Source organism: Porites lutea, chromosome 5, assembly GCF_958299795.1.
Source record: "Porites lutea chromosome 5, jaPorLute2.1, whole genome shotgun sequence".
In the NCBI taxonomy this organism is placed as follows: Eukaryota; Metazoa; Cnidaria; class Anthozoa; order Scleractinia; family Poritidae; genus Porites; species Porites lutea.
In genome coordinates this window covers 14,634,259-14,658,151 of record NC_133205.1, presented here as the reverse complement: position 1 = coordinate 14,658,151, position 23,893 = coordinate 14,634,259, and the positions used below count along the sequence as shown (strand labels likewise).

Below are 23,893 nucleotides of genomic sequence, written 5' to 3'. Positions count from 1 at the left end.
AAAGAGATAGTGTGTTGAATGTATAATAACTTGGTTTATCTTGCTATATACCTTTATTGACCGGTGGGGCATAAATTGACGACAACACATGATTAAAAACAAATTACTTAACAGTTGTTCATACAAATGCACTGGGGTGCTATAAGTGCAAAAGAGGAGAGGTCACCTGCTGCCACAGTGCTCGGCATTTTTAATTCCCTCTTAGGAATTTAAAGAAATCTGTCGAGAATTAACGCTACTGCCCCGGTTCAATCTACTGCGGAAACTGCGATTTAATACTTGATAGTATAATCTATTTCGTAAGCAGTATACCCATGGGTTAATTCCCGAGGAAGTGAATGCAACCGCTTCTACCCATAACCACACTGTGTTGTAATAGTAAAGGAGACCGCAGTAACCAGACTGAGTAAAATAATTTACAAAAGATGTGACTAAACTTGGTAACCAGGACACTACAAAAAGCCCTACTACTATGCTAACAGTTTTGGCAGCCTTGTAGTTCTTTTTATTTCTTTTAATTTCGTCTTGTTTCGCCAAATTGCTGGAAGGCACGACTCGTTTCGACTGATGTGCAGCAGCTCTTAAAATCCGAACAGAACTCAATGCAATGATGATCATGGGTATCAAGACAGTGATGACTGTAAATGCCATCCATAAGGCCATTATGGCGGAGCTGTCCCCGTTAATGAAAAACCTCGAAAAGGGGAGAGCTAGCGACATAAACCAAATTGTTGCTATCGCTGCAAAACATCGTGTCTCAGTAAGAATCTCTTGGTAGCGAAGTGGGTGAAATATTGCAATATTTCGCTCTAGGGTGATACAGCTTAAGTTAAATGTTGTAGCCACCGTCGTGTGAATCCAGAGGTAGTCAATGGCCAAAGCAAACTTGTGTTCATATTGGTCTGAGTACAAGCAGCGGTTTATCCACACTGGAGCTATAACGAGTCCTACCAAGAAGTCCGCCACTGCCAGAGAAGTTATGAAAATATTTGAAACTGATCTTAGAGACGCATTTTTGGCTATCAGCCATAGGACAACTGCGTTTCCAGTTATTGCCGCCAAACCAGCGATTCCAAACCATGATGATAGAGCGATTTTGTCGAAATTGTTAAGCCCAATAGACTTATTTTCACAGGTCTCATTTGTCATTTCCTTTTTTAATAACTGTGCCTATGGATTTGATTAAAAGGTTTAGTTAATGTCTTGGTAATATTAAGAGATAAAGTATACTTTACCAAACTGTGAGGTGAAATAACTATTCCAATACCTTGGCAAAAAATATATGAAAAAAGCACTGGCTAGTTTATTCGATCGATTAGAAGGGTTAAAAGGGTCTTCGAAATGACAGGAGTTAAGTGTACGAGGTACAACTATAAAGAGCGATTATTCTGTACCTTTAAATCGCTCTTCAATTATCTTTACCAAAGTGAAGTGGTGAAGTGAAATTATGATTCCAATACCTTGACTATATAAACATGAAAAAAGAACTGGCTAGTTTACTCGATCGACTAGAACCGGATTACTAAAAGGGTCTTCGAAATCATAGTACAAAAAGAGTACGAAATTCAGCAATGTAGCAGAGAGATTATTTTTTACCTTTAAATTACACTCCAGTTATGTTCTACTTTTCCTTTCTCGCTCTCCTTAGTCCGAAAAATTAATACAGTGGGAACTCTGAAAATATAAATCTTTCATCGAAAACACATCCCAGCCTTCTTTCGTCTTGAAGAAGCATAAAAAATTTCGCCTCTCGTCCTTTATACGTCTGCTCAGCTTGCTTACTAAAATTATTATGTTCAAAAAACTGCCTCTCTTAATTTATTCGTCGCATTAACTTTAACGTATGCATGGCTACTTTTGCTTGTCATTAACGTGACAAATAATCGACTTTTTTTTGTCAGTATACAAACAAACGTGTACGCGTGTGGTTCCAGTTTCTTTTACCGCGATGTATGTTTTAGGTAATAGGGAAACGAGGTGAATTCTCAATAGCTAACAATTCATTGTGTAAGAATTTTCACAATGGTAGTAGAATATGACAAGATTATTAAAATTTCATCATAGTTTAACGGGCATGCAGGTGTCATCTAGCATATCCTATTAATTAATTAATACTGATACAACTTCACTACCTTGTATCAAAACCTCGAGGATTGCGAATTACAACTGAAATAAGATATTGTGACAGTGTCAAGGTAGGAAAATTATCAAAAAACTTTGTTCTGTCTATGTTTTTGCGAACTGAAGATATAAATTGGTATGATTTTTTTCGACGCTGCTTTTTATATTAAAAATATAGCACTTTTCACCATATGAATACACTTCATATCAAATAACGCGGTAGGCGGTAAAATAAAAAGCCTCTAGCTGTATTAAAGAAACAAAAACTAAACAAAAGCAAAACAAACAAACAAAACAGACAACCACATTCCCGAGAGTTCAAGGTTACCTTTTTTTGGTTGTGAAGCCTGAAACTCATTTGAAGAATGAACGCTGAGCTTTATTTAGATATGCACGCTGAGGCAATTTTCATTTAGAAGCAATATTTACTACACCTCTCTATTGTCTTCAGCTGGTTGTTATTTAGATTAACATGTGTGGTGCTACTAAGCAGGTAGTATTACGGAGTTTTAACAACGACCATGACGACGGCAAAAAGAAAACAGGTTCTCTTTACGATTTATTAAAAAAAAACAAAACAAAACAGCGGTGTCTACTATTTTTTTCTGTTTGAGAAAAATGCTTCGTGGTACTTTTATCAGAAGTAACACGCAATTCGTTACTCGCAACAAACAATGGTCAGTTAAAAACTGGCTAGAACTGAATGGCCTGGCTTGCCGGACGTGAGACCGCGCTTCTCAAGCTTACGGAAGACTGGCGCGCACGCCGCGAGAGGAAGGAACTGGTAGCTGTCGTAGATATGGATCTGTCGAAAGCTTTCGATACTATTCCACATTCTATTCTACTTGTGAAATTGAAAGCGTTCGGTCTTACTAGCAGCGCACGCGCATTGTTTGCGGACTACCTGAGCGGCAGGACACGAAGGTTCAAAGTTGAAGATTCTTTCTCAGGATGGCAGACAATCACCATAGGAGTTCCGCAGGAAAATGTGCTCGGGCCGATGTTATTTATCATATCGTGAACGATCTTTTCTCCCACATAAAGGACCTTAATATTCACGCCTACACTTCACCAGGTCCAAAGTGCGAATCAGTGGTTATATAGAAAACGGCATGATCGTTAACCCCGACAAACACCATGCTATGATTTTAGGGACCACTTTTCACCATGCTAATTCTCTTTTCCTATCGAAGACTTCCTGGACTTGCTTGGCATAACTATTGACAAATAACATCGGAGACATGAAACATGTAAGATCTGAGCCTACTTTAACTGGTTTTAAAAGACTCCTGAAACTAATCTCCTTTCAGACATAATGGTATTTTAAACATTTTTGTAGATTTTCCTTTTTATTTCATTTTTTTTTTCCTTTTTCTGGTTATGCAGAAAACGGCATGATCTTTAATCTGGACGAACACCATGCTATGATTTTAGGGAGCACTGACCACCAATTCTCTTTTCCGGTCGAAGCCTCCCTAACTTGCTTGGCATGACCACTGACAAATAACTTCGGAAGCAATGTAACATGTAAGATCTGAGCCTGATTTAGCTGGTTTTAGAAGAATCCTAAAAGTAATCTCCTTTCAGACATAATGGAATTTTTAACATTTTTCATGTATGTAATGTAACCCAATGTTAACAGATTTTTCTTTTTTCTTTTATTTCTTTTTTCTCTTTTATACTATTTATGTTCTCGGAGATATTAGCATTTCAGGCTACTCTGAAAATCGAGTATACATAAAGTTAATCTATGTATGCATGCATGTGAGTCCAGAGAAAAAAAGTGGCCTGAACAGCTTCCGAAAAGGTTTGTAGCTAGTGTTCCCCACGACGCAAAATATTGAAGCCCCCTCCCCCACCCCCCCAAAATAATAATACATAAGAAATAGAAGAATAATAATAGTTACTTAACAATTATTGGATGAGGTTGAGTATCATCCGAAGAATTATGGAGATCGAGGAGGGTGTTATCCGCCGAAGCCATAACACCCTCTGAAATCTCCATGATTCTTTAGATGAGTATACGAAAGCTGAATTCAATAATCCTTTCATTACTCATTCAAAATAATTCCTAGTTTAAAAACAAGCTAAAACATGCTTACTTCCATCAATGCTGAGTTCATCTTTAATTGCCTATTTATCGGCAAAGTTTAAGAGATAAAGGGATGTTAAGGTTCAATAATAACACAGACGAACCTCTCGGTACGGACACCTCTCTATTACGGACAGTTTCCAATGTCCCGACAAAATTCTCATATATTTTCTTTAAAAAAAAAACCTCTACAACGCGGACTCTCTCCAATACGGACAACGGACACTAAATCTCGGCCTCAGAGAGTAAATTCATATAAACTTAACTTCTTTATTATGGACACTGCGGTGATCAGGTGAATCCCGAACCCTGCTCAGTTGTATCTGCACATGGTGAGTCCCGTCTAGTCTGGCTGGTGAGCTATGCAAGGTGATATAAAGCTAAGCCCAATCACTGTATACCAAACGACGATTTGCGAAGGGTGCACAGAGGAGCATAACCGACTTTTTGAAGGCTTCAATAACTACAGATAGCATAAAGATCTTTTCTATTACATTTTGTACTCTAGTTACTATTTACTGCTGTCGCAAAATAGCGAAAGACGCTTTCAGAATTGTGCCTTACGTTAAACTTTTTACATGCAGCATTATGCTGTTGCTCGTTTCGTTTTAAAACAGTAATTTGCCTGTAGCTGTGGCGCAAAATGTTGTATGCTACTGAAAGACAGTGTCTTTCTACTGTGAATTAATAACTTAAAATGCAGTTTAAAGACGAGTGTGAGCCTGGTTTTAGCTACTGAACACTTACAACTGTAAGTGGAGTCATAAAAGTGACGTCATCATAGTAACCTCTTTTATACGGACACCTCTATAATACGGACACTTCGCTCTGTCCTTTCGGTGTCCGTATTAGAGAGGTTTGACTGTAATAAAATAATAAAAAGTTATAACGCCCTTTTTCCATGTAAATATGGTCAAAAGCGCGTAATAACTGATGCTTTAAATGTTACAAGACAATAAAAGCTAAACTGAACATAGTAACTAAAGCTAAAAGGTATACAATGCTAGAAATCTTAATAAAATCACTAAATATATTACATAGTAGGTTAGAAACATTACATATCAAAACCTAGTCTAAAGAGGTGCGTTTAAGTAAAGATTTAAAACGTTCAAAACTGTCTATGCTACGCCAAAAGTGACAAAATATCAAAGATGCAACTTTATAGTTCAAATCCACCAAATTACTATCAAAGATCGATAAAATTAACATCAATTTGCTTTTTGAATGTGTCAAGATTGTAGAATTTAATTTCAATTCCCACGTGTTTCATGTCATGTATCAAGATACACATTTTCTAAGTCAAGATGCATGTTTTTTAGATCAAGAAGCGAGACGACAATTTTTGATCAGTTTTCTTTCCGAGAGGGACTGAAACCGAGCACACGGGTTGGAATTCAAGGTTTAAAAGTGTTGACGGGCCTACACGACTCCTGCAGTTCGCAAATAGATTGGTCTTAAGAGCTTCTGCCTGAGAGACCGGGGCAGGCTTGGAAATAGGGGTCGGCCGATTTGGCTCAAATTTGGTACACTTAGTTACTATGGAGACTTATGCAATATGCCAAAGTTTCAGCTCCATTGCTCTTATTTGGGCTGAGTTCTAGATGTTACCCTTTTTGGGGTCCCCGAATGCTTTTTTTATAGCCTATTTTGGGCACTTTTCAATACTTTGATTACAATGTCAGGAATATTTTAAGCCAAATATAAACTCACTTTTTATTATCTCTATCCCTAAGGGTCTTATAGCAAAACATATGGATCAAAGAAATATTTCTGTTGTCTGTGAAATAATTGTTAAGTTAATGCTCTTAAAGACATTTTTAGTGAAACTAAAAATAACCCAAATTTAAGTCGGATTTACTTGCGTGCCCACTTTTGAAATAACACAATTCCGACATGAGCAGAAAGTTTAGTCCTAGGTATGTAAAAAACAAGGAGAAAATACTAAGGTTACGGCTTTTTCACTGTGCGGCCTCGCTTTGAAGATGCTGATACAGCCACTTCCGGTCTAGTCATTTCCCCCTTATAATAAGGCTTATATAGAGCATGTTAGCCAAAACCTTTCCAATAACCTACCTAAATAATACTATATGTAGCATTTTTACTTTCTAATTCCACCTGAACGTTAAAATTGGCAAGATATGAAAATCTGCTTCAGGAGAAAGTCACTTCCGGTCCAACAGTCCACATTGGAGGATTTTTATTAAAAGTGGTATTTTTATGTTCACAATGAAATCTCAAAAAGTTGTTTATGTACCTTTATGCCTATATGTTTTTCAATTTTTCATAGTCTATTTAGGAAAACAACAATTTTTTTTGTAGCGACAGCAATCAAAACTCGATCGCATGTTGAATCCCAGTTTGTTGACAAAATATATTATGAGGATGTTTTTTAAAACATCTATACTGGCGAATATATGCAAGGCAAGTATTTCCCTTTGGTGAAAGAGTGACGCCATTTTAAACTGTTATTGAGTAAAAAGTGTTTGTAGTAAAAAGAAAGAAACCCAAAACCCATAATTAAACCTTGGCCTTTACATTCATTTCATGTTAACTCTCTCCCCAACCACTTCACTACCACATCGTTCTGCGCGCAACACAAACTGTCCTTGCCCCTCGCTATGACTTACGTCTGTATTTCACAGAGTTTGACATTTGTTTTTGTTTCCAGTGAGTCAATATTCCCCATGACTCACACATGCTTACATGACTTGTTGCTCATCTCACCCGCTTTGGGCACAGGCAGCCCAAGGTCGTGATCTGAGAGCGATATAGCATTTGTTTTTGTTCGTTTGTTTATTTTTTTTTTATCGTATATTTCCATCTAGGCTCCGCGAAAGCTAGAAAATGTCCATAAAATAAATAGTTTCACTTGCCTTCAGCTCTAGGTGTCTTTGTAACTGGGAGAATAAGTAGGCACAAATAGAGGATGGGCGCGGGGGCGGGGGAGGGTGAGCTTTACACGGCTGCTCGTTAGTTTTGGTTTTGCTGCAGTCTTGTTTGTGAGAACAAAACGTCACTGCGCGATACACCCTAATTTGCTTAGAGCAATGATCTGAAGAGATACAGCGTACTTTACGCTGCAGTTTTTCACTTCAATCCCTTTTACAAGAAGTGGCAAGTTGGGAAAATTAAATTCGGGGAAACTGCGCGTGAACTTCTGCTCATAATTAAATTTAAAATCTTATTTAATTGCGTTAATGATGAATTCTCATGATCAGTATCTCTTGGCAGTCCTTGGAAAAGTATAAAATTGTACTACTGAGGTAGTAAAAACAATGTCATCAATTCGATGTTCTTTCTGGAGTAATGATGACCTCTGTCGTGCTCGCCATAATTCAAAGTTGTGTGAGCCAGCCGTCAGTCTGCCTTTAGCATCTCTAGACCGCGATGTAACTCACCTTTTGATTAAAGTTGGTGCTGGAGGCACCAAAACTTCAGCCTCGCACAGACTTCAACATTTTCCTAAGTACAAACTAATACTGAATCAAGCTGGAAGGTGTGGCGTCGTGAATGCGGAAATCAAGAAGATGACGATTTGTCCGCGTCACCGCCGTAAATTCACACGTTTACGAGAACTAACTGGACAATGTCAACCCCCTCTTCATAAAGGTGAAATTTCCAAATTGAAAAAACCCAAGAAGGTGACAGCAGACATTTCTGAGAGAATATACCAACAAACGAGGATCGTGATACCAATCGCTGCCCGTAAGTAATGCTGAACATTTCTTGTTTGTCGTGAGTTATTTTGGGGTAGCCTTGTAATGAACAAAGTCAAATTCTATGTTCAAGAATTCAAATACCATGGACCATGGAATAAAACTAAAATCTGATACAGTGCTCGTTTTTCTTTTCTTTCCAAAGCCATTTGCAAGACCTGCTTTGACGAAGAGATTCCAGAACTTCATTTAACACCCGAAAGTGTAACTTCCAAAGATCTAGAGGTAATGTAAATATTGTAATCGCACGTGTTCAATCTCAAACATACTGCAGTTGTCTTTCAGGGTGAAAATATCCTCAGCGCTGTTGTCCTTAACCTCAAATACTGATGAGTCAAATTAACCGAGACTTTTCTTTACTCAAATAAAATATTCCAGCGATGAAAGGGGTGTGAAGCGCAAAACAACTCATGACCCAATGTCAACAATTGCTATTGCGTGACTATTTGCTGGCATTAGTAGTCTTCACAGTAAAGCCGAAGTAAGCTTAGGCCCGGTTCAGACGCCGAACTTTTCATGAGCCGAACCTAATACATTGAATTAAGTACATGAAAAGTTCGGCGTCTGAATCAATTAGGAACGCCTGTTTCAATTTGGAACGGCTCAGCCGGGAATTTCGCCTTTGGAGCGTCTTTGGAACGGCTTTGATTCAGACGCCGAACTTTTCATGTACCGAACCTAATGCATGAATTATTTTAACGTATTTTGTAAGTAGTTTGACCGAAATGAGCATTTTTCTCCTTTTGAATTTAGTTCGGCTGGAATTAAGATCGGCGTCTGAATCAATTCAGCCGGTCTAAATAATTTGGGTCGGCCTTAATTCGAATTAGGTTCGGCTCATGAAAAGTTCGGCGTCTGAACCGGGCCTTAGCAGCTCTTAAGATAGACTGCGTAGCAGGCGCCGGTGATTTTAGAGCGAAGGAAGAAAATCTCGTGTACGCGCGTGTTCCCGCGGCCTGTCCAAGAAAAAACAGAAAAGAAAAGCCGGCTCATGCTATGCAGGCTACATCTCCGAAGTCTTACTTGACAACCTCGTGTAAAGACAACCACTGACAGAAAACCAGGTGCTTTTGTTTTTGGTCCTAGAATTAAAATTCCAAATCGAACATTGTAACGTTTTTATCCTCTCTCATCAGCTCTCACCTTTAAAATCAATATTTTATTTTCAGGGCAGACAAGTTTTGTGTAGTGGAGGAGAGGATCAGGAGGTGGAAGTAGTACTGAAATACGTTGATCAAGACAAATCACTTATGTCAGGTACCCACTGTTCGTCACTCTTAGATTTTTCTCTGGATTCAATTTTGGAAACAAGCTTTGAATGTAGCCTTTACATTGACGAAGCAGAACAGTTGAAAAGAAAACGATGCTTGCTAAGTGATGCAATTGTCCAAATTTCTGAAGGTAGGGTAAATCCAATTCAAAGTACATCGAGGTTACCATGGCCTGAACTTGGTGAGCGGCAACAGGGTTATTACGTGCGTAAGGCTAGAGAGGTTATTGAAACAGCTTTCAACTGTCTCGCTCCTGGAAGTGAAGCCGATTTGTGGTTTGCTACAGTAAAATCCATGCCGTTTTCTCAAGTTTTTTACAAGTTAGCTGATAACAGACACACCCGAATGCAAATACTATCATTGTTTGTAAATGCATTTAGCAAAAGCCAACTAATGGAGATTATTCCAGGTATTTCTAAACGACAAATCGATGATGCCCGCAGACACGCCGACTTGAGAGGACCAGGAAAACCAAGCAATGCTCCAGAAATTATTAGAGTGCGCCTTGATGCAACGAAAACTGATCACTTTCTAGATTTTATTTCTTCATCTTCCCTTTTGCAAGATGTATCATATGGTACAAAGTCGTTGAAGTTGGATAGCGGAGAGAAACTTCTTATACCAGCGGCAATACGAACTTTGATTCCATCCCGAATCATCAAGCAATACCAAAGCTACTGCGAGAGCGTAGCTTTTGAGCCATACACTGAACGTACACTCTTCCGGATATTGGAGGCATGCTCTGCTTCAAAGCAGGTCTCGTTACAAGGACTTGATTACATCGCCACAGAAGGTGCGGAGGCTTTCGATCAGTTGAAATCCATTGTAAACGTGCTGCAAGATAACGGGGTCGATGTCACCTGAGCAAATTCTATCAAAGAGGATCTAAAGGCTGGTAAGAGATACCTCAAGACGGATTACAAAACTCACACGGGCAGCAAAGAGAGATGTAAAGATCACTGTACCACGTTTTCGCTCAGTGATCCGAATAATAGTGACTACTCTAGTTCATGCAACCATGAGCATGAACTATCCTGTCATGAATGTGCACGGCTTACTTGTTTAGTTGAAAAAATCGATGGGAAGTTAAATGACAAGAACGTTTCCTTGACAGAAGAACAAAGGGCTAGATCTCAGTATGACCATAAACAGGCCACAAATTCCATCCTCTTATGGAAGGCGCATTTGCTTCGCACAGTAGTCCAGGAAAAGGCTAAGCAAGACGTCCTAACTAACCTTAATAAAGAAAGCACCCTTTTGATCGTGGACTGAGCAATGAAATTTATCCCAATGAAGTTCCGCAAAAGGATGGACGACTTCTATGATAAGCGTGGGAGAAGCTGGCATGTGACCTGTTCGATTAAGAGAGCTAGCGAAGATGAGGACAGAGTTGAGGTGGACACATTTGTTCACATCTTTGACTCCTGTACCCAGGATTGGTTCAGCGTTGCGTCAATAGTCGAACACGTTCTTAGCGTAATTAAGATGGAAGACCCATCCATCGCCAAATTTTTCCTACGTTCTGATAACGCCGGTTGTTATCACAACACTGAGCTTGTCTTGAGTCTCAAAGCCATGGGGGAAAGACATGGATTGGAGTTTAAGCGGTATGATTTCTGTGATCTGCAATCGGGCAAAGACGTTTGCGACCGTAGAATTGCCTCGATGAAAACCCACATGCGACGGTGGGTAAATGAGGGCCATGACATCACTACTGCGGAAGAAATGAAAATTGCACTTCAATCTCATGAAGGCGTTAGGGGATGTCGTTTTGCAGTCGTTGTAATTGATAAATCGACCCAAAATTCACAGGTGAAAAAGATCTCAGGTATCAGTTACCTGAACAATTTTATGTTCTTTGATGATGGTATTCGGGCATGGAAAGCATATCAGATTGGGGAAGGTCATTTTTATCCGTATTCTTCCCTTACAACCAATGCTCAAGGAGCTACAGCAATAAAAGTTCTTAATCCGTTTTCGTCACCATCTAATTGCTCTGGGGCTTCAGTGGCTGGACATTCCTCCATTTCCACGCCATCTCTTCGTGGAGGAGCAAGACACTGCGTACGATGTCATCAAGAAAAAGTGGGCCAGCATCTTATCAAACGTAAGCTTACAGAAACAGCGCACTTTTCCATCAATGCAGGCTGGTAAAGAAGGCGTCTTGGATTGCCAAGAAGCAGTTGAGGGATGGGCGCTTAAGACCGTCCAAAAGTCAAGCCGGATGTCTGAAGACGTTAGAAACTATTTAATCCAAAGGTTCAATGATGGAGCAAAGACAGGCAACAAAGTAGATCCAAAACAGGTTGAACATGAAATGAAACATGTAAGAAACACGACTGGTGGCTTATTATTCCAACCTTTTGAGTGGCGTACCTCAAAGCAGATTGCAAGTTTTTTCTCAAATCTCTCAAAGTCCCAGCGTGCAAAGAACATTGATGAAGGAAACCATGGTATTGAAACTGAGGATGAGGATATAAACATCCAGGACAAAAACTTACAACTGTTGCAGCTTGTCATAGAAAGTCAGGTACAGGCAGATCACCCAATTTTGTTCCAGGGGCATAATTTATGTCATCTAGCTACAGACGGAAAGATCAAAACCCTTCGACTAGATACACTGAAAAAGGCATGTTTGTCGCTGGACGTAGAAGTTACTGGATCCAAAGCAAGGAAGGACACTTTTGCTCTTGTACTAGACAAGTACATCTGCACCCACCGATCTAAGAGCTGCAAATACTGTCATGATAGGTGTTGAACATTGTTAATGCAATTACTTAAAGACGTTAACAGTCACCCTATTACGCATAGTGAGTTTTAATGGATAAAAAGCAAGGAAAATATGTTCAGAATTCTTGTTGAATTTGACTGGTGTTCATGAACAACGAAAACAGTGTTGAGCTATAACAGCACCTTTTTACCGTCATAAGTTTTCAAAATTCCTTTGCTCGATCAGCTTTCACTAGGCTTGGAAGGGTGAGTTTTTTGTTTTGAAATACGCTTTTCTGTAATTTTCACCCGCCCACAAAAGGAAGCCAGAATCAGATGAAGTGATGCAATCTGAGAGAATATCTATATTTAACCAACTTTAGTTTTAAGTGCAATCAGAAATATGTGCAAATGAAAGAGCTCCAAACAGATTTTTTGAATATAAAAATGCCTTACTTAACCATCCTCTCATGTGAACTGTTGGACCGGAAGTGACTTTATGAGCATCTCCAGCCGTGCATATTCATATTTTGCCAATTTTAGCGTTCAGGTGGAATAAGAAGGTAAAAGTGCTACAGACAGTATTATTTAGGTTAAGTTATCGGAAAGTTTTGGCCAATATACTCGATATAAGCTTAATTATAAGGGAAAAAAGACTAGACCGGAAGTGGCTGTATTAGCATCTTCAAAGCGAGGCCACACAGTGAAAAAGCCGTAACCTTAGTATTTTCTCCTTGTTTTTTACATACCTAGGGCTAAACTTTCTGTTCATGTCGGAATTGTGTTATTTCAAAAGTGGGCACTCAAGTAAATCCGACTTAAATTTGGGTTATTTTCAGTTTCACTAAAAATGTCTTTAAGAGCATTAACTAAACAATTATTTCACAGACAACAGAAATATTTCTTTGATCCATATGTTTCGCTATAAAACCCCCTAGGGATAGAGATAATAAAAAGTGAGTTTATATTTGGCTTAAAATATCCCTGATATTGTAATCAAAGTATTGAGAAGTGCCCAAAATGGGCTATAAAAAAAGCCTTCGGGGACCCCAAAAAGGGTAACATCTAGAACTCAGCCCAAATTAGAGCAATGGAGCTGAAACTTTGGCATATTGCATAAGTCTCCATAGTAACTAAGTGTACCAAATTTGAGCCAAATCGGCCGACCCCTATTTCCAAGCCTGCCCCGGTCTCTCAGGCAGAAGCTCTTAAAACCTTCATAGTTTAGCTCTTACTTGAGTGTCTTTTAGGGTTTTTCTTTTGCGATATGAAATGAGGGAAGGTTCCTTAAAGATGTTTCTGAGATATGGTTGGTTCTGTATAAGGTGCCATTTCCCCATGAGTATGTTCTTGAGGTTGGGCAACGTAGGGTGGTATTGCGTTACAAAGGGTAGTATTTTCTTACTTGCATTTTTGTTTCTCTGTTCTAGTGCTTTCTTTCTGTCTGCGAAAATGACCTCTGAGAGATGTCTTTCTAAAGTTGTAGCTGGGTAATCTCTATTCTTGAGGCGTGTTGAAAAATTCCTCATGTTCTCTTCAAAAGTGATTTCAGAGGAATTTGTTCTTAGAAGCCGTAACGCTTCTCCTTTGATGAAGCCTTTTGTGACGCCTGGTGGCTGACACGAATACAAATTCGTGTATTGGAATGTTTCTGTAGGCTTGAAGTGTGTTCTTACGCAAAGGATAGAATCCTTGTTGAATCTGACACCTTTGTACCTTTCGTGTCCAAGAATGTAGTCTCTGTTTCTGATATTTCAGCCGTGATAGAATTTGATTGTAGGATGGAAGTTGTTTGCCTGTAGAAGAAATTCTTCTATTTCGTTTCTGCTTGTGTCCCATACTGATATGACGTCATCGATATAAACCTTTTCCAAAAGATGCTCGGTCTGAGTAAGTTCTTTTTCTATTTTGGCCAAGAAGATGTTAGCAAAGGCTACGGCCATTTTCTTGCCCATGGCTGTTCCATGGGTTTGAAGATAATCTTTCAGGTTAAATTGGAACGAGTTTTCTAGTAGTATCAGACTAAACATTTCGCTTAAAAACCTGGTAGGGACTGGAGGGTTCCTTGGTGAAATTCTTCGTATGCAAGGCATACAGTCGTCATACCCTCTCGTTGTTTTTTTTTTTGTATTGTGACGTCCATTGAAACATGTATGGCACTTTTAGGCAGTTTAATCCTCTGGATGAAGTTAATAAAGTCTGTCGTATCTTTAAGATACGAAGCTTGTAGTTGTGCTATTGGCTGAATAAGGTGGTCAACAAATGCTGAGATCAATTCTGTAGGTCCGGAACACCCTGGTATAATAGGTCTTCCGACAGGTGTCGGTTTGTGGATTTTTGTAAGTGTGTAAAACACGGGGATTCGCGGAGGATCGGGCGTAAGGGAGAGCCATTTGGCCGTCGTTTTATCAGTGTGGCCTTCTGAGAGCAGTGTTTTAATATGTTGTTGAGCTTTTTTGGTTGTAGTTTCAACCATTGGTTTGTCTAGAGGTCGGTAGTTATTTAAATCATCAAGCAGAACCTGACCTTCGTTTAGTTTGTCCTGTCTGCTCATCAATACGGTGGTGTTTACCTTTATCAGATTTCTTAAGAATAATGCCTTTGTTGCGCGATAACTCTTTGAGAGCTTGGCGCTCTCCCGTAGATATATTATCTTTTGGCTTGTCAAATTCGATACTTGCGAGCTCTAATTTTACCTCCTCTAGGAAGGTCTCCAGAGCTACAGATAGCTGGACTGGTGGTTCCCAGTCCGACTTCACGTGGAAAGGATGAGGTTCGTTTTCTTCCTCGTGAAAAATATATTGTAGTCGCATTCGTCTCGCAACTTCATTGAAATCAGCGAGAAGCTGGCGCCTGATAAGATTTTCTTTTGTCACGGGTGTAGGGATAAACTTTAGACCAAACGATAGTAGCGTAATTTGCTTATCTGTCAGTTGTTCATTTGACAGGTTTTTGATATACTGTTTGCGTCACTCAATGGCGTTAAAAAAGCGCTGTTTGTCTTTGATTTTTCTCCGCTCTTTTCTTTTGCGGTTTTTGGCCGCTTTGTTATCTCTGCGGCTTGCTTTCCCTTTCCCCTAACTTCTAAGGAGTCTGATAAGAGACAAGAGTAAGATTCACTTTGTTTATTCGCACACACTTGGTGTTCAATTTACTTTGTCATCTTTGTTGACAGTTTTCTTTTTAGCCGGTAATTGCGTTTTCTGGTGAGACGTCTGCTTAGTATTCCTATATTGTTCCTTACAGTATTCCTGCGAGATTTATACTGTTCGAGTTTACGAAGTTTGTTTGTTAATCTTTCTGCGCGCCTGTGGTAATATTTCACCAGCGCTTCTACGAGAGCCTGTTCTGCTTTCTTTCTGATCGAGCCTATCTCGTTCTTAAATCGCCGCCTCAGTTCTTCGTCAGGTGTTGACACGTTTGAGATGTGTTTGCTCCTTGTGCTGCTCGAATGATTCTTCTGACAAGTTCTTCGATTCCTTCCTCCGCCATGTCTAACGCGGGAGGGCGGGAATGAGCAAGAATGGGCAGGATTCTTCATGGAGCACTCCATGGAGCATTGCAGATTTTTCGGTTTCAGTCCCCCTCGGAAACAAAAATTTGCAAGTTTTGTGGATCTGTTCCTGAAGATTCAATTTAGAACCGAACCATGTTCCTAAATTTCTTGCCACAGTGATAGGAGCAACGTCAATGCTCCTAAGGCTATCAATATTACTTTGGAAAGTTGCTGTTTCGTTCCTATCAACATGTACTCATTTTTGTCGTCATTAAGTTGAAGCTTATCCGTAAGCATCCACGAACGAGTCAGGACGAAACGACAGGAAAAGCTGAGTGTCATCAGCATAGGCATGTGCCTCAGGTAGATGGTATTTGACGACTTCAAAGAGTTTCCTAGAGTAAATGGTAAATAACAATGGCCCCAGACACGATCCTTGTGGAACGCCATAAGGAGGCCTAAAACTGTCAGATGTACAGCCATTTAGCGAGATCGTTGCGACCCGTTGTCAAGATAAGACGTAAACCAGTTCAGGACGGTGCCATTAATGCCGATACTTGACTTAGGACGAGCAAGCAGAAATGGTCAACAGTGCCTAACGCTGCGCTCAAATCTAGAAGAACTTGAACGGTAACATGCTTGCAATTCATATTCATAAGAATGTCATTCTGGACCTTCAGTAGCGCTGATTCTGTGCTATGACCCTTTTGGTAAGCGGATTGTAAGGTTGGATAAAGGGCGAATCGACTCATATGACTGTGAATTTGGTGGAAAACAGCACGCTCTGTCAGTTTTGATAAAAAGTGCAAGTTGCTGACAGGGGGGAGGTTACTCACCTCCGTCGGGTCTAAGCCAGGTTTCTTAAGGATCGGATTAACCAGAGATTCTTTCCATTCCTCAGAGAAATGGCCGCAGGATATCCAAAGAGAAGAATAATCACCCTTATCACCCTAAAGCATCGATATCAGAACGAATCCTATCTATTTCTAGCCAACAAAAAAACCGCCGATGTCATTGGCTAGTTTTGATTTGTCCTGATAATTAGGAAACGACAGCTCCTCTTTATTAGCAAGGAGTTGATTGGTATCTCTAAATAACATTTTGTGTTCAGTGGTATTCTCATCAATAAAGTTAGTATAAAACGCCCGCCTGGCCTGGTTCATGAGGTACGTCACGCGGTTTCTGTAAAAACTTGAAAATATTCAAGTCAGACAGAGGTCTCGTACTCCTCCAGGTTCTTTCAACCTTACGTCTCAAGCCTTTAGCGGCCTTTATCTCGTCATTGTACCAAGGCACTGTAGTCACGCTAGGTCTGTCTGATAGAAGTGTACAATAAACGAATGAGTGGTCAGAGTTAAAGCGATCAACTACAGGGACCTTATTTAAGATGCAATCGCACGAACGGGTGATGATGATGATGATGATGATGATGATGATGATAATAATAACTTTATTCATATAGCGCTCATATCCTGAGCTCATGGCGCGTTACAATTGTAACCAAATGTTGTATATATAATCAGTTCTCTGTAGCTTTAATTCTTCACTCCATTAAAGCTTATTTCTTCACATGTTCATATTTTACAATTCTGTACTCTGTTCTACACTTAAAGGATTCATCGACATCAATTCGCGTAAAAATTCGATGATCTAAACTCAATCCACACACTTGATCAGCTCCACGACTCCGAACGACTACACAGTTCTAAGACTCTTGTGCAAAGCTCAGTTTTCAGATCACGTGACGAGTTTTCCCGCCACAATGACGCAATAATTTCTAACAACAATATAAAAAAAGGGAAAGAATGAAACAATTTACATATCACAAGCATGAAATAAAAAATATTAAAAATTTATGCATAATCCATATATTGCAGGTCTTAAAATCCTCACTCTCTAAAAATTGCCTAAAAAGTTATGTTTTCGATCCATTCTCAAAACGAGTTAAAGGTGGTGACTTAAGCAAATCTAATGGTAGTGAGTTCCACAGTTTAGGGGCACATGCTGAAAAAGCCTTGTCCCGGTAAGTTTTCGTGAATGATCGAGGTTGTTCCAACAGCTGCTTAGATGGGGACCGCAGGTTCCCAGAATGCAATTGATAATTAAATTGTCAGCCAGATACCTAGGTGAAAGGTTATAAAGTGATTTGAAAACTAGCAAAAGAATTTTAAAAACAATACGATAACTAACAGAAAGTCAGTGAAGGTCAAATAAAACAGACCTAATGTGATCAAATTTACGAGTCTGAGTAACGATTCTGGCGGCAGTGTTCCGAGCATATTGAAGCTTCGTCAACTGCATTTTCCTACAATCGTAGAGCAAGGAATTGCGATAGTCTAGTTTAGATCACTAGATTTCTTTGTAAGTTATTTCCTTATCTTTGATAAGTTCCTAAGCTAGTTGATCTGCAAATGTCTGAGACGTGCACGTCGAATAACATGTTGTCATCAAGTACTACTCCCAGATTCTTGGCTCTGGCTGTGGTTGTCACCCTCTCATTAGCCATGCTGAAGTAACTGAAGAGTGGACGAGTATGGTACTTCGAGTAAACAAGCATAATTTCTGTCTTGTCGTGATTGAGTTTCAGCTCGTTTACGTCCATCCAATGACTATATCAGCGACACAGTTCTCTACGCGCAGCCTTGCAACATCGACATCACAATCTTTGAACTATATGTAGAGCTGAATATCACCAGCATAGAAATGACAGTCGAGTCCATGACTTCGAATTATCTCAGCAGGTGTGGCGGTGTTTAATAGGTAAAATATGGGACCTAGGACAAAGCCCTGCGGAACTCCCACAGTCAGATCCCTAACCGACGATTTTGTTCCATTAATTTCGACAAACTGAGATCGGCCAGACAGATATGAACGAAACAACTGCAGAACAGTTCCCGCAATGTGAAACGAGTTCTCCAGACGCTAAAGTAGCAAAGAATTATGAACCGTAACAGTAACAATAGGAGCACATTGTCCCCCGTGTACAGTGACAGTAAGATGTCATTTGTGATCGTTAGCAGTGCGGTCTCTGTACTGTGGTGTGCTTTGTACGCAGATTGAAAACGTTGGTGCAAGTCATTAACCGTAAGATAATTATTCAACTACACAAATACAGACTTCTTTTTTCAGTTTTGAAAGAAACTTCATATTGGACACAGGGCGCTGGTTGGAAAATTGCTCATAGTCAGCATTCGGTTTCTTCACTAGCGGCCACAGCGAAGCAATCTTTAGATCCTCTGGCATCGATCCAGTCGACAGCGACAGTTTGATTACCGTTTTGAATACCGGGACAAGAGCCGAATAGCGACTTCGGATTATGGTTGCTGGTACGGGATCAAGTTTACACGCCTTGATAGTGGAACTTCTGATCAGTTTCAAGACGTCCTCATCAGTGATGAAATCAAACTAACTTAACCATGACATGCAGGTCGGCTCAGCCAGACCAGGGGAGTGAACAAGTCCACTTTCCTAAGTACAAGCTCCTCACAAATCCTTTTTATTTTGACTCCACTACACAACATCAACAGACAAAACGTAATGGCAAATAAGTTTATTTTGGGACGGCTTGGCGAGAGCCAACCCTACAAAGTACTTATGTAAATACAATAATAGGTGATTACTGGTGAATACCTAATGTACAACACTCATAAACTAGCTTTCACAAAAAGAAAAAACTCGTGCTACAAATGGTCGCTCTTGACCTGAATCACCCAGTTAAGCACGCAGGCTTAGTGCCAGTTAGGCTGCCAGTTATTCTGGGGAAACTAATTAATAAAACTCTGACAGCATATAGCTGGCACAGGGAACACGGTAGGAGCACAGAGGCTAAGCAATAAGAAAAACTGCTATAACTGGTCGATCTCGACCTAAATCCCCCAAATAAGCACGCAGGCTTAGTGCCAGTTAGGCTGGGGAAACTAATTAATAAAACTCTGACAACTCATAACTGGCACAGGGAACACGGCAGGAGCACAGAGGCTAAGCAAAAGAGAGATCTGCTACAACTGGTCGATCTCGACCTGAGTCCCCCTTAAGAAGCACGCAGGCTTAGTGCCAGTTAGGCTGCCAGTTAGGCTGGGGAAATTTAATAAAACTCTGATCAACGGATAACTAGGACCGGGAACACTTCAGGAGCACAGAGGCTGAGTGCCAGGAAAACTGGGAATTATCTCCACTAATGTACCCAACAAGGCACGTAGCCCAATAACCAGTAAGGCTGCCATAAAAGGCTAGGGCAGGACATTGAAAGTAAACAAATGGATAACGACCCTGGCTAGAAGTCTGTAACATTGCCTGCAACCTAACTGCATCAAACGAGACTTATGTCGCCTCCTAAAGAGCGGTTCCGGGACAGCTGACCTAGACATACATAGAAACTAAATATATCAAGTAAAGGAGCAGGTGCAAAACTGAGATAAACGTACAAGTACATTAAATAAGAAACGGGAAAAAACTGAAAACTAGCAGAGCTGAGCTACCGCTTACAAACTGAAGTAAATGCGGTCAGACGGAGGCCAGAAAAAACCTGCCCAAAAAAACCCCGAAGGGAAAAAATGCGGGCAGGAAATCTGGGTAGGAACCAAGGCTCAAGCTCAAAGCCCTTCCTACGGGACTTTACAATGTCACCGAGAATATGTTGCTCCTAAAAATAAATAAAACAAAAATAAAGAAAAACCAAAGAGAGGGTGGTTCGTAAGCCTAGATGACGCACACGTGATATACGCAGCCTTATATACCCCCGGTATGGCTACCCATGGTGCACCCGGCCTAGTACCCAGGCCCTGTTGTATCTCGTGCCGTCAAAATATTTATTTCTGTCTTCTTCGCGGGCTCATTCGTCAGAAATAACATTTTTCTTGGCTGTGAAAAATCTGCAAAAGCTTTAGTAAGTTATTTATCATTAATTATCCGCGGAAGGATAATGCTTCTCAGTTTGCCTTTGCAGTAGCTTATCTATAGATCGAAAGAGAAGCCAGGCGTCATGGGCGTTTTCCTGGATAACCGACGAATAGCAGAATTCCTAAGCATTGTATAACGTGATCAAGTGTGTGACCCTGAATTTGTGTAGGCTCGGTGATGTATTGCTGGAGGACGACAAACTTTAAAAGATCTAGTAGTTTGACTGAGTGAAGATCGTGGGAGACATGGTCGTGGATATTTAGGTCACCAGCAATGCTCTTTGGAGGGAAGGATGGTTTCAATGTAAGTAGAGAACTCAGTGAAGAAAGCAGTAGTTGAGACTCTGTGATCAGCTGAATAAAGTGGACGATAAAGAAGGACAAGCCGAAGATTGAGGGAAGGTGATGAGATGGTCCATTCAGAGTATTCAAAGGATTCATTCTCGCCAGCATCATTCCTTCAGACAGATAGCAAGTCATAGTATATCAAGCCCACTTCGCCAGTAGTCAGCCAAGTCTTAGTGATCGCAACACCTGAGTTCAGCATTGCAATCGCATAATTTTATGTAATCAAAGAGGTGTTTATCTGCAACAATCGGAGTCAAGACAGATGAACTACGGACGCTAATTAAACTGCTAATATTTCGCGACGAAGATGACAATTGAGTTTCACGGTTATGATAACTGCATTTTGAAACAATCACCGAGATTAATTGGGTCCAGGATTCAAGTTAAATACCAAATCGCCAATTAGCAAAAGATGGAACGAACGAACGATGCTATTGTGTTGGAAAAATATGCGCAATGACATCTGTAAAGCCTGATCTCAGGCCGTTTGAAGAACGTAGGATAATTAGACGCCATATAAACCAAAAAAGCATTGCTACCATAAGAATGTGCGATGGCGTTGTTCCAAAACCAACAAGACAATGGGTAATCAACAGCAATTCCGTGGACATTGTTCGCAGGATGGGCAAAGCAACATGAATTTTTCAGAGTCGGCAATGTAGAGAAAGGTGAAACGGAGGAGGCGGAGGCAACGAACTGTCACGAGTCGTTTGAGATATTCTCCATCAAGATATAGACACCGAAGGAGGAGTAGAAAGAGCAAAAAACCGCAGCTGGAAACAATACGTCCCCACTTCATTATTATGCTTCACCACAAATATTCTCCAAATTGCAGATGTCGTTTGTGGAATTGTATTCTTGCGGTTCTTGCTAAGTTTTCAGCCAGTAGTTTGCTTATTTCTTCTTCGCTAAACGAGTTAAATGTTCCGCCATTTTTTACTCCTAAACCTCGTCTCCAGGGCTTCTCGGTTAACTGTCCAGTTTTCAAGAAATTTATAATGTAGAATTGACATCATTTGTCACATATCGCAGAATTCTTTCAAATTTGGTCAGCGGTAGCTGGTTACGATGAATTATACTTGGGATTTGAACTAATCACAAACGGAGCAATATTTTGAGTGAATTAATAAATAACAATTGTTCACCGAAGTGGAGGTGGCTAGTGGTGTATTTACCGAGGCCGCGTTAGCGGCAAGGTAAATAACCACCACTAGCCACCGACACTGAGGTGAATAGTTGTTTTAGTATATACTTAAACAGTGAGATAATTCAGCACAAGAATGATGATTTTTAACTCATTTACTGTTGCCTGGAACGATTACAATTTTGGCGTGCAATGACCGAACGGCAGCGGTCGTCGCTTTTTCTTGCCGACAAATAAAACTTTTGAAGGCATTTGTTTAGCTCTTGCGGGGAAATTTCCTCAAAAGGAGTTGTGAATTCTTTTTTGTATTTAAAATCATTCTGTAAAAAAGATTATTAGATTTAGTTTTAAGCTTATTCATGAACAAGTCAACTAAATAAAGTAACGCAAGACTTAAGCTTAATTTGCATTTGTAAACAAAAAACTTTTTCGCTGGTTTTATCGATAAATTCTAGTAAAAAAGACAAAGCTTTACCCGTTAAAACTTCCACTCCGAACTTCGTCACCTTGTTCGAGTATTTCGGGAACAGCTTGCTTGATTAGTTTTGAAATTTCTTTGTTTGTTACGGCAGCAAAACGGGAAGGCATTTTGCTCGAAACTTACGCGAGTTTGGTGTCGCTCCCTCGGAGGAACTGGAGATGAATCAGTGTATAGAGCAGGATATTCATTGATTGAGTAGCCAATTAGAGCGCGCGAAAAACACTATCAACTGTTTTAGCAATTATTGGATGAGGTTCAGGTGATATCCGGAATAATCAAGGTCGAGATAAGTCAATTATTAACGGAGCCGACGGCTTGGGCTGGTAACACTTACTTAGACCTTGGTCATTCCTGATATCACAAAAACCGAATCTAATAATTGTTTTATTATACACATAAAGACAAGTACATAGTCGCACTGTTTGACATTGTTACTGGAAATCATGCATTGCCCGCGCAACCTACAGATAAATCTGTCTTAAGTTATCTGCTCGCAGAGTAATTTGAGCTTGGCAAGGAAATGAAATTTGAGTTGTTTACGAAGCGTTTTTTATCGCTCAGCTAGCAATTCTGTCCTACCTTTGTCGGTGTTACTACATTGTTAGATCATGTCATGTTTTATCGGTCAAATCGTGCTAAAATTTCATAGAAAGACACAAATAAACACTAGGTAACATTTGTGCCGTCTTTGCTATATTATCGTCAGTCTTTATTGAGGAATTTACCCGTGCATTTGAGTCTATTTATTTGCAGTTTTATTTCCAACCAGCACGGCAAACATTTTGAGATAAAGAACTTTTAAAAGGTTTTATCCTTTATTTCTATGTTTGTTAATGTCACTATTCCGCTTAAGATACGCATGAAAAGGTAACACAAGTAAATAGCGTACGCAGGCATTTAAGACCATTACTAGAAGATGGCGTAATAAGGGGGGGACACAGCCCTGTGGCAGGTTCTAGCGACTTCAGGTTATGCGCACAGCAAAAACACAAGCCTCACTTATCGCCCCACTACCGTGGGGTAGGACAAGAGTATTGGCAGAGCCTTTCTTATCTCCCCAGCGCCGCACGGGCTGGATCGGACAAGATTAAGGCAAATGAATAAGATGGCAAGACACAAGCAATGCCAAAAGCTTGAGGGAAGTCGCAACGCAGACTTAACCGCACCACAAGGAGTGACCCCCCAAACTTTATTGATACCTAACACAACAAAACTCCTCCATACGGAGGGAGGGTGGGAAACAAAATTACTGTAACTGTTTGCTTTCGTGCAAGCTAGGCGAATAATGACGAGGTCTGAAATAGCAGAACTTTATAGCTAGACAGTGTCTCAAATCTCGACCAATGAATACATTTGTACCATAAGCTACCTAGTCTTATCATGATTAAAGTCTAGCCATGAATAGGGCGTTGAAGACAGGGACCAATGTGCGCGATGCTAAGAAAAATATGATGACAAACATACGACAAATTAGTCAGGTTCCAACCACGAACAGTTTTGTTTGTATCTTAAAATTGGCGTGCTTTCATTCCTAAATAAGGCTTTAAAGATCGAACAGAGCATACATTGAGGCAGGCTACCTTAGCCTACCCCCCCCCCCCCCCGGGGCTTCATGTT

General features: G+C 40.2%; 1 protein-coding gene across 1 annotated transcript; it reads right to left on the bottom strand.

Annotated features, from left to right (window-relative positions):
- Positions 1-201: 201 nt before the first annotated feature.
- On the bottom strand, positions 202-1,195 carry LOC140937943 (histamine H2 receptor-like). The gene has a single exon (XM_073387503.1). The coding sequence runs from the start codon at positions 1,147-1,149 to the stop codon at positions 202-204; it is 948 nt and encodes a 315-aa protein (XP_073243604.1). The 5' UTR covers positions 1,150-1,195.
- Positions 1,196-23,893: the final 22,698 nt, after the last annotated feature.